This window comes from the organism of the source record quoted next, unplaced genomic scaffold, assembly GCF_019419815.1.
Source record: "Pyrus x bretschneideri cultivar Hongxiangsu unplaced genomic scaffold, Pyrus_bretschneideri_v1 Contig1, whole genome shotgun sequence".
Taxonomy (NCBI): domain Eukaryota; kingdom Viridiplantae; phylum Streptophyta; class Magnoliopsida; order Rosales; family Rosaceae; genus Pyrus; species Pyrus x bretschneideri.
In genome coordinates this window covers 7,784,515-7,796,388 of record NW_025999390.1, presented here as the reverse complement: position 1 = coordinate 7,796,388, position 11,874 = coordinate 7,784,515, and the positions used below count along the sequence as shown (strand labels likewise).

The window sequence follows — 11,874 nt, the reverse complement described above, 5'->3', positions numbered from 1 at the left end:
CATCCTCTACCCTCATACGTACCATAAATGATACGAGTGTTCCCATCAAATTCAAATTCAATCCTCGACACTAAACGATCTAAAAGAACATACCCATGACGACGGTTGGAAATATCGGTATAAAAGCGATGGCAGTAGCATGGCACTAGACTAGCTACTAAATAATTGACTGCACTAAATTGGCAATCAATTTGGCGGAGACCCGTCACCCACACCATCGCAACAATATGAATACAAAATGATAAAGGGATAGTAAAATTCATGATAATGGTTCAACAAAAACCTTAATTCACCGTACACGGATCGAATATTTTAAAAGTAAATAAAATGCCAAAAAACAGTTCATCTGTCAAGAGTAGCTCAATCTAAATGCACTTCTTGCACAAAAGTAAAACTAACATTCTTCTCAGATATCATATTCCAGTGAATGCTTTCTTCCCAGTTCCAGATGAACCGGCTGGAGTCACCTTCAACACATTAAACCTCACTGTCTTTGACAATGGCCTACAAAATTCAGAGAGAATCACTGATTAAACAAAAGATAAATTGACGACTAATGGGTAAAACAAACTAAAGCATAAGAAACCAATCGTAATAGTTTAATAAGCAACATGCATAAAATCTAACCTGCACTGGCCAATAATGACATAATCTCCCTCTTTCACACGGAAGCAAGGTGAAACGTGAGCCGGAATGTTTGAGTGCCTTTTCTCATATCTAGAAATAAGTGAAAAATTAATTATCCTCTTGTTAAGAAACAGAACAGAACTTCACTTTCTCATAGTAATTTAGCCTCACCTCTGGTATTTTTTAATATAATGAAGGTAGTTGCGGCGAACAATAATGGTCCTTGACATCTTGGCACTGTGGCAAGTACCAGAGAGAATACGACCCCTGATGGAGACGTTGCCGGTGAAAGGGCACTTCTTGTCAATGTATGTTCCTGCAGTAACATGCAAGCAGTTCTTTCATGTAAAATATGACCACCAAACTTCAAATAACACATCATTCTACCATTTACAAATACAAAACCACTTCAAGCATTATTCAACTCCTGACATCACTCAACTCACTGGATCATCAAATGTACATGTCAAATGGCAACAAGCAACAATAAATTTCAAAGCATTCCACGGCATCTCTAAGTTATAGTACAAGCAAATGAACTGAGACGATACTACAATCCCACCAAAGAACACGAAGTATCACAGTTGTAAGATATTACTCATCATCTAGATATCCGAACTTTAGTCTCAGCTTAAAAAAGATGATAAATTTGTACACATTACACGAGTTCAATCAATCAGGGGTCCATGGATAATAATTAAACAACATAGCCCAAATGCTTGACAATGCAAATAATCTAATAAAAAGTAGGAAAATAGCTCTTTAGATAACAATTTAAAGCAAACAAAAACCAAAAAAAAATGAAAAACAACAATCGTAAAAGTAAACAGAGAAAAAACAAGAGATTAAAATATACCTTCGATAGCATCTCGGGGGGTCTTGAATCCCAACCCAACACTCTTCCAGAAGCGATTGCCTCCCTTTCCAGGCCTCTTTCCCTTCCCTGTCTTCTTTGAGCTGTAAAAATTCATAATATCCACATATATTATATACCCATTAATCTTAATATTCATGTTATTATATAAAATAAATAAGAAGAACCAATTGATTTCAGCAGAAGCAGATGAACGAAACCACGAACCAAATCGGATCTAAGCAGCTCGAAAAATATGATATTTTGAAATCAATTGGTTACCTGAGGAAAACCTTGGGCTGCTTCAAGAAAGCCTTCTCGGTCTGCAACAAATTCAAGCACGAACAGATTGATTCAGAAAACGGCAAAGTTAGAGAGAGACGTCGGAGAGAGAGGGATCTACCTGTTCCGCCATTTTGGAGCTGGTTCGAGGAGAGTGGTGGAAGCCGACGCCGTAAACAGAGAGACTGAATGAGCAACAAAACCCTAAGAGTGGGGCGAATATATGCGGAAACCCTAGTTGATGTAATGACTAAAATATCCTTGGGTCAGTTAAATTTCTACACCTCCGCAGCAGAACTTTTCATGATTTTTATCTATTTGCAGATTGACCAGTGTACCCTTCTTGTTAATTGTATTTTTATGGGTGTTATTGTTACGAACAATATGATGATTAGAGTTTGAATTTGAAATATAGTAAGTTGAAGAAAAACGTTATACTCACTAATATAAATGTACCGGTTTAATTTGACCGTAATATATAATTTATGTGATTACATATATTATTACAACCTAACTATTGGTTATATTAAAATTTTCCACCATACTAAAAAGCCACAAAATACATATTAAGCACTCTTCATATGAAATATAAAATAGATTTAAAGGAATTATAATGAAAAGTACACGATACTGTTCATTTTAACGAAAAATCATATTTTTACACTAAAAAATCAATCCTGATACTATTCATTTTGTCTTTTATTTTATGTTTATTATTAAAACTCAAAATTTTCAAACCTTTTTCATTAGTTCCCTTAGATTTAAAATACCAAAACCTTAACTACTCTTTCCCATATAATCACCAACAAGAGTTAGGGTTTGGATGGACTTGTGACTCCTCCGAATATATAGTTTCTCATTGTAATTAGACCTCAAATATAGGAAGGAGACCAGTGAAATATAACAAACCAAGGATTTCACTATTTAATTAGTAGTTGGAATCGGATAAACTGCTAATTGACCTATTAATTTGCAGTATGAGTAATACTAAGAGAGATTCCGTCACACGAGATGATACACACGTGTCTCTATATAAATGGTGGGATATGTGTTAAAAGGTTGATAACTTAAAAATTAAAATTTTTCACCACTTACATAAAAACAGGATGCACCATCCATGTTCCCGTCAAAACTAAAAATTTCTCGTAACAGTAGAGTAGAGGATAATAGCTGCTCCGTATTATGTGGTCAACTATAATATCCCTTAGCATTTTCATTTGAACTATTCAAAACCCGTTCTTTTTCCTTTTTTTTTTTAATAAATAAAATTACTTGATCTTTTCATAAAATTACAAATGTTATTAGAATATTATCTGTCCTATAATTTAAGGGTGTACTGTAATCTCCTAATTAATGCTAGTTTAGTGCACTCAGTTTTATATAACAGCATGGTTGTGTGTTTCACGTAAATGAGTGATTTTGTTTGATAGAATTGTTGGAGTATACTGATCTGACATGGATCAGCGGTGGCTGAGATATATTCTTTGTCCACTCACGTGTGGATGACTGACTCAAGCATTGTTTCGAGAAATTATTGCTTACAAGAATTTTAAGATTGGAAAGGTTGGAGAGGGAGGGTGGCATGGCCCCAGAGAAGTTACCGTGGTAGAGATCCAAGCGTGCTTAAGGCTACCATTCCCTATATATAATATATACATCCGCGCGAGACTCAGAAACACCAACAAATACTTCTTATCAGTCACTAAAACAAAATTCTCACTGATCACTAAATACAAGAAAATCTGCAATATCATTAGCTCTAAATTAATGCATGATAGTCCATGATCCGACAGTGATGTAGTACTTTCGATTGAACACAATTCAGAGTTCAGTTGCTATCGAGAGTCGAGTTGGTGGTAGGAGAATTGGACAAAGTGCCCATCCAAGCCGGTGGCTTCATGCCAGTTTGTTCATGAACTGTATTGAACAGTGGTGGCAACGCCTTGTAAACACCAGCAATCTCCTTCATAGCCCCATTGGCACCACTCTCCCCGCAGCCATTAGTCCAAACGCTAATCTTTGGCTTTAGACCACGCACCGCTTCAGCATTGATCTTAGCAACTTCTTGAAGCATGCCACTCTTGATCATCATAAAGTCCCTGATAGCTGCATAGTTGCCTCCGACTGGGTCCAGAAGAGAGAGCAGATATGTGCCTTGGGCGTGTCCGAGGGCCATGAGTCCCTCAGCCTCTTTTTTTCTTGCATAACATTTTGCATCAGCAGCTTGTTGACTAGCATAGAGCTCTGCCTCCGTCGCTTTTTTCCTGGCATAAAAGTCTCCATCAGCAGCTTGTTGACGGGCATAGAGTTGTGCCTCTGCAGTTGCTTTTTGTGCCTCAGCCTCTTTCTCTCGTTGGTAAAGAACTGCATCCGTAGCTTTTTGTTCTTTGTAGAACTCCGAATTTGCCGATTGCACCTTTGTTTCACATATGAATATGGTGTTAAATCAAGCTTTGATCTTATGCTTTATGCTAATAAATTGTTAAACTAAGCTTTTGTGCATACATGTAATTGTAATACGAGAAAAGTAAAGCCTTATCAGGCATTAGTACATAAAAGTGCATGAAACTAACTTATTTCTCAAGTGCAAATAATATAACATGATACCCTCTGCTCATAGAAATCACAACAAAACTTTTATTAAAATTTCAAATGCATACTTTTAGAAAATACTTAAAAGCGCTTTTTGAATATGTAAGCATAAAAAAGTCACAAAAACATGGTTAAAACTGTTTTTAGTTAGTGTAATGTTAAGGAAACAAAATTTGTAAACTAAATCATTTCAAAACATTCTCCCACCGAATTATAATTAATATGGGGAAGCAATTCTAAACTTGCTGCATCAGTACATAAAAGTGAAAAGAAGCTGCTACAAATCAATTAATCCTCCAAAAGTCAACATATATAAGTTCTTCAAGTTTTATGCTCGCTCTCTAGATTATCATATCTCAATGGAATGGAATAAAATCTACGCAAAATTAAACTAGAAGCAACTAATAAAGCTACCACTTACCAGTATCAGAAAAGAAAAGAAAAACTAATCGAGCTACCTTAAGGTACAAACAGGCATTCATCTGTTACTCCATATTTGTGTTGGATCCCAATCATGCATAAGCTTTGAAGTTAGGTTAAACAGTTACAGCTTCCTTAGAAAATGTAAAAGCCCTTATTACTATTTCACCTATTTTCAAAGCTCATGATTACGATGCAACACAAAACATATGAAAATGATAAATCAATGCACTAATGTTACAGTATTAAACCAAATTTAACAATCGTCAATCTATCATTGTATTGTTCTTCATGCGTATTTACACATAAATTATCAACTATATATAGCATAATATTGTGATTTTGGTCACATATTTTTTCATAGCTGCGTAAATATGATTATTATTCTCTTAGTCACCAATGTTCAAAGATTAATGGCCACTTCTGATTCACCTTTAAATTTAATACTAAAGGTTGAGAGTAAACATTAAAAACACTTCATTTAATCTCAGGATTAATTTTAAATTTAAAGATGAAAGACTAGAAAACATTTCTGTAGGATTACCAACTTAATTTGCATATGTGCATTCAATTTTACTTTGTTTAGTAAGAAAACAGAAGACCACAGGACGTACCTTGGTTTCATACTCAACATTGGCCTCAGTCAATAACTCAGCCGTAAGCTTCTCCTTCCTAGTCAAGGCATTCATCCTCTCTACCTCATTTTGCAACTCCGCCTCCCTTAAGGCCACCGCCTTCGAAGCCTCCACCTCCGCCACGTGCGCCTCCTTGGTCCACCCGGCCTTCTTCTTCATCAGATCAGCATCGGCCTCCGCCACCTCAGCCTCCCTCACATTCTCAAACACCTTCACCTGCGTCCTTGTCCTAATCCCCTCCATCTTCTCCTCTCCCTCCCTCTTCGTCCTAAAAATCTTCGTCTCCGTATTAATTGTAGAAAAAGGTATGTAGGCTAAAAAATATATTTGTTATTGATACGTGAATGTGGAAAAATGGAAGAGATGGAAGAGAATGCTTTTTTTCATTATATTTCTCTACAAGATTACAAGGATATATATACATGATACAAGTGTGTAGGTAGGACAAGGTAGCCGTCTTAGTGTGTAGGTAGGACAACGTAGGACGGCTGTAGGACGACTTGACGGCTGTAGGACGGCTAGTGTGTAGGTAGGACAAGGTAGGACGGCTGTAGGACGACTTGACGGCTGTAGGACGGCTAGTGTGTAGGTAGGACGGCTGTAGGACGGCTTGACGGCTGTAGGACGGCTAGTGAATAATATTATATACAATTACACAAGGACTCCAACCATATTCCTTATTTGTCTAACACTCCCCCTCAAGTTGGAGAGTGGATGTCAAGAACTCCCAACTTGCGTAACATACCCGAAAACTTTTCTTTCCCAAGAGGTTTGGTAAACAAGTCTGCCAACTGTTGTGCCGTACCCACATGCTTGGCCTCTATTGTGCCATCTACAATCTTATCTCGTATAAAGTGACAATCCATCTCAATGTGACGAGTTCGTTCATGAAAAACAGGATTGGCAGCTATATGTAACGCTGCTTGATTATCACAAAATAAAATGGAAGGACCATCCAAAGGAATGTTCAAAACCTTCAACAAAAAACGAAGCCAAACTATCTCGCAACAAGCACCTGCCATGGCCCTATATTCCGCCTCTGCTGAAGAGAGCAAAACGGTTTTCTGTCGTTTCGTCCGCCAAGAAATCAAAGAACCGCCCAAGAATACACAATATCAGTAGTCGAACGACGAGTGATAGGGCAACCTGCCCAATCAGAATCACAAAACGCAGTTAACTTGGTCTGGTTGTCAGAACGAAATAATAAACCTTGACCTGGAGTAGCCTTCAAATAACGAACAATACGAAGCGCAGCATCCATATGAGATATCCTTGGCTCGTGCATAAAACGGCTTAGAACATGCACAGAATAGGTGATATCCGGCCGAGTGATAGTGAGATATATTAACCGACCTACTAATCGTCGATACTTTTCAGGATCCTTGAGAAGTTCTCCTTTATCAGATAATTTTGTGTCATCCATAGGAAAAGCAATGGGTCGTGCTCCCAAAAAACCATAGTCCTTGAGAATCTCTAATGCATACTTGCGTTGAGAAATATAAATCCCTTGTTTGGAACGAGAAACCTCAATACCCAAAAAATATTTTAAATCACCAAGGTTTTTTATCCGAAAATGATCACGGAGAAAAGACTTCAGAGAATTAATGGCACTAGCATCATTGCCTGTAATCACAATATCTTCCAAATAAATGAGCAAAGCTGTGAAAGAAATACCAGACTTTTTAGTGAACAATGAATAGTCAACTTTGGATTGTTGAAAAGCGGCAGAAATGATGGCACTAGTGAATTTGGCAAACCATTGGCGAGAAGCCTGCTTAAGACCATAAAGTGACTTGTGAAGGCGACACACAAGATTCTCCCCCTGTCGCCGAAGACCAGGAGGAGGAGACATATAGATTTCTTCATGTAAGTCACCATGTAAGAAAGCATTATTAACATCAAGCTGATGAAGAGACCAAGACTGACTAGCAGCAAGAGCAAGAAGACAACGCACCGTAATCATCTTAGCAGTAGGAGAAAAAGTGTCATGATAATCAATACCTTCAGCCTGAGTGAAGCCTTTAGCAACCAAACGAGCTTTGTAGCGGTCAATAGAGCCGTCGGAATTGTGCTTGAGTTTGTACACCCACTTACAACCAATGGAAATTTTGCCAGGGGGCAAGGAAGTTAAAGTCCAAGTACCATTAACATGTAAAGCTTGAAACTCCTCAGTCATAGCACGTTGCCAATTAGGGTCAGTGGCAGCCTCGGCAAAGGAGGAAGGCTCCACAGTCTGACTGACAGAGTTAATGTAAGAAAAATGCCTGAAAGAGTAACGGTGATAAGAGAGAAAATTACAAAGTGGATATCGCGTACCTTGTGTAGAACCGGGTTGCGAAGTCGAAGATGGGTGGGATGGCAGAATCACCTGCGAGCAAACGTAGTCTTTTAAATAGGATGGAGGTTTATGGGCACGGGAAGATGTGCGGGGAAGGGGAGGATTGGTAGGTAGTGGGGGGTAGGGATGTCCATGGGTAAAAGGGCATGGGGAGGAACGGGTAATGGGGCAGCAAGGGAATCTGTGGGAGGCGTGGAAAGGAAGGAAGGTGGAGGAGGGTGAGGCGTCGGGGCAGGAAAGGGTGGGTTATATGTAAAGTCCAGAGGGGGTGGGATGGGTAGGGTAGGCGAAGAGGATGGGATAGGAGGGTGAGAAACGGCATAAAGGAAAGTAGTTTCGTGAAAGATGACGTCTCGACTAGTGAAAATACGGTGATTGTCGAGATCGTAAAGGGTATAGGCCTTTTGTCCATGAGGATAACCGAGAAAAATGCAACGATGAGCCCGAGGGGAAAATTTGGTGGTTGGAGTGACAGAGGTGGCATATGCCAGACAACCAAAGACACGGAAGTGGTCATAAGATGGGGTTTTCGAAAAGAGAACCTCAAATGGGGATTTATGATGGAGAAGACGGGTAGGGAGACGATTGATGAGATAAGTAGCGGTAAGAACACATTCCCCCCAAAACTTGATAGGAATATGGGATTGAAAACGAAGGGCGCGAGCAGTTTCAAGAAGATGACGATGTTTTCTTTCAACAACGCCATTTTGTTGGGGGGTATAAACACAAGAAGTTTGTAAAAGCACCCCATGATCAGAGAAAAAACTACGAAGAGATAAAAATTCACCACCATTGTCAGTACGAATGCATTGGATGGTAGTGCGGAATTGGGTAGTGACATAAGCAAAAAAATCCTTAATTAATTGTTGAGTGTCGGATTTATGTTTCATGAGGAAGACCCACGTAAAGCGAGAAAAATCATCCACAATGGTTAAGAAATAATGAGCACCAGAAAGAGAAGATTGACGATTCGGGCCCCAAATATCACAATGAATTAAAGCAAAAGGGAAAGTTGATGAAATTGAACTCAAAAGAAAAGGTTGACGAGTTTGTTTTGCCAACGGACAAACATCACAAATATGACTAGAATCAAAAGTACAATTAAGAGAGCTAGATGCTAAAGCTTGCAAACGAGTGGAGGAGGGGTGACCAAGACGCCTATGCCAGAGGGAGGAGGGGATGGTAATGATGTTGCAGAGAGGTTGACGGGTGGGGAGAGAAGAGGTAAGGGCCACAAGGTAATACAGATCGCCACGTCGCTTACCCACACCAATCATCGCCTTCGAAACCAAGTCTTGCAAAACACACCAAGAAGGAAAAAAGGTTATGGAACACGATAATCCATCTGTAAGTTTACCAACCGATAAAAGGTCCACTCGGAAATTAGGGACACATAAAACATCCTTCAAAGTAACTGATGAATTTAAAGGAAGAGTGCCGGTAAAAGTAATGGGAGCGGAAGCACCACTAGGCAAAGAAACAGGCGGCAAATGTGAAGGAGAACGATTAACCAAACATGAGGCGGAAGAAGTAATATGATCCGTAGCACCACTGTCAAGAATCCATTGACCATGACGAGAGGTGACAGGTAACAAACCTTGGGCAAAATCAGTAGTGAGCACGGCATTGGCCTGAGGAGGGGTGGTGGTGTCACGTAGAGCAGCTAGAACACGGGAGTGCTGCTCAGCAGAGAGGTCAGGCATGGCAAGCTGCAAGTCATGCAAAGTGGGCTGGGCCCCGTGCACTTGGTGGGTCGCTGGAGTAGAAGAGGAGGCGGGGGCCTGGGTGCCTTGCACGTGATGGGCCTGGGTGAAATTATGGGGCCGGGAAGCAGAAAACCGTGGCTGCCGGGGAGGACTGGAAGGTGCATGGCTGCAGGAAGAACTGGAAGCAGTGGCACAGCGCGGTGGTCGCCACGCTTGGCCATGGAGGGGATGGCCAACGGGATAGCCATGAAGTTTATGGCAGGTGTCTCGGGTATGATAATCAAAATTGCAGTAGGTGCAGTGGAGGGGAGAACGAGCAGAGGAGGGACGGGACGGGCCACGAACAGCCATGACAGCAGGTTGATCGACATAGCGGAGGACGCTCAGGGAGCGTTGTTTTTCAGCTTGAGACACCGAGAAACAGGCCTGACGAACAGTGGGAAGAGGATTCATTAAAAGAATCTGGTCACGAACAGCAGCAAAGGATTCGTTGAGGCCCATTAAAAATTGCATGAGTTGTTGACAGTCATGCTTGGCATTGCAAGAGCACGTGCAGCCATCATTATAAGAAGCAAGCTCATCGCAGAGAGCTTTCAGGCGAGTAAAATAGGCGGAGATAGAAGAAGAACCTTGAGAAATTGTAGCAAGTTCCTGGTTAAGTTGGAAGATGCGTGGAGCATTACTCTGAGAGAAGCGTTCGCGAAGATCATCCCATACAGCTTGGACAGAGGTGAAAAAAAACACAGATTCTTGAAGGTCAGGTTCCAAGGAATGCAGAAGCCAAGAGAGAATCATGTCATTGCAACGACGCCAAGCCGCGTGAGCATTAGGGTCGTCGGAGGAAGAAGGTTCTTGGATATCGCCAGTGATGAAACCAAGTTTATTCTTGGCACTCAAGGAAAGCTGTATGCCACGGGCCCAGGATGTGTAGTTATCACCATTCAACTTCTTGGATACAAGGACAAGATTCGGGTGGTCGGAATGATGAAGGGAAAAAACACCATCGGAAGAAGAAGAGTCAGCCATGGGAACGGCATAGAAAGCTTCGACCCTATCTCCCCCTTCTTCTTTGCCTCCGCCACATCAACTCGCCGCCTCCATCTGTGTCTTCTGCCCCAAGTAACTAAAATACTCATGCCCTGGGACATCCACCAGCAGTTGACATTTGCATTATATATCAAAAGCCTTGTGGAGGCATTCCATGTCGTCAATGCGTGGGCCGATGGTGAAGACAGCGGGGAGCATGAAGGGAAGCTTTTCTGAGCTCATGGCTTGGACTTCGAAGGTATAGTTAACCGGGGACATGTCGAAGATTATGAAGGACTGGCCGGGGAGGATCCATGCCTTCTTTGCTAGCTTTATGTCGTCGATTCCGACTGTTGGAAATTATATATTGTAATATATAATTTTAATAGTTGAATGAAAAATATTGTTAACCAAAGGTTATGTTGTTTAGGTGTATTCCTTGATAAGTGATGTATACTTATAGATGAAAAGTTACATCTTTTTAATAGTAGTAGAAATTGGATTCTATTTAAACCCATGAAACCATTGGTATTAAATATAGAGAAAATTAGAGTTAATTTTTACTCTTGAGAAATAGGATTTCCCCACTTTGTTTCTCTCATGCTTCGTGTGTCAAATTCCGAGTTGTGTCTTGAGAGTACGGAATATATAAAGTTCGTCAGAGTCCGAAGATTGAAGTGCTTTGACTTCGGATTATAGATTGTTGAATCCTGGGCGATGGACGCCTACCGAACTACAAGCACAAGAGTAGGGGTGAAATTCTATCTTTAGGACATTGCATTTATGCAAGCCTCAATCTCCAAGTTTGTCAGTTATTCTAACTTTCTCTCTAGTTGTTTATATTAATCTCATATATAATTGATGTTGTGAATTTCTTTATGATTATTAGCATTGAAATTATATTATTATTTTTCATATTTTCTAATATTGCTCCAACAATCTAAAGATAGAATTTTCTTTATTTCTATGGAACAATGGGAAATATGAATGTTCTTGATTCTCATATTGAGAGTTTAAAAATGTGGCTTTAAAAGTCTTGGACAATGTATTTTGTGTTCCACGGATGTGGAACGAGTTGTTCCAGGGGGGTGAGGTGGAACGAAAATTCACCCAAAACTCATTCCGTGGAACAGCTTGTTCCACCCGTTTTAGGCGCACCAAACGTGGGACGGAACGTCTTGTCCCACTTTGTTCCGTCCCATCCCACGTAATAAACGGTACCTAAATGATACGAGTGTTCCCATCAAATTCAAATTCAATCCTCGACACTAAACGATCTAAAAAACATACCCATTACGACTGTTGGAAATATCGGTATAAAAGCGATGGCAGTAGCATGGCACTAGACTAGCTACTAAATAATTAACTGCACTAAATTGGCAATCAATTTGGCAG

General features: G+C 40.3%; 1 protein-coding gene and 1 pseudogene across 1 annotated transcript; both read right to left on the bottom strand.

Annotated features, from left to right (window-relative positions):
- Window positions 1-232: 232 nt before the first annotated feature.
- Window positions 233-2,012, bottom strand: LOC103946740 (40S ribosomal protein S11). Its single transcript, XM_009357521.3, has 6 exons — window positions 1,884-2,012; window positions 1,763-1,803; window positions 1,484-1,584; window positions 799-943; window positions 628-717; window positions 233-504 (listed from the first exon to the last, which is right to left on the bottom strand). The coding sequence occupies exons 1-6, from the start codon at window positions 1,893-1,895 to the stop codon at window positions 414-416; spliced, it is 480 nt and encodes a 159-aa protein (XP_009355796.2). The 5' UTR covers window positions 1,896-2,012; the 3' UTR covers window positions 233-413.
- A 1,578-nt stretch (window positions 2,013-3,590) lies between these two features.
- LOC125476077 lies at window positions 3,591-10,614 on the bottom strand (annotated as a pseudogene).
- Window positions 10,615-11,874: the final 1,260 nt, after the last annotated feature.

Coding starts and splice junctions, on each gene's coding strand:
- LOC103946740 (XM_009357521.3), bottom strand. Junction 944..1,483: donor CCCCCGAGATGCTATCGAAG/GTATATTTTAAT, acceptor ATGTTACTGCAG/GAACATACATTGACAAGAAG. Junction 718..798: donor TATATTAAAAAATACCAGAG/GTGAGGCTAAAT, acceptor ACTTATTTCTAG/ATATGAGAAAAGGCACTCAA.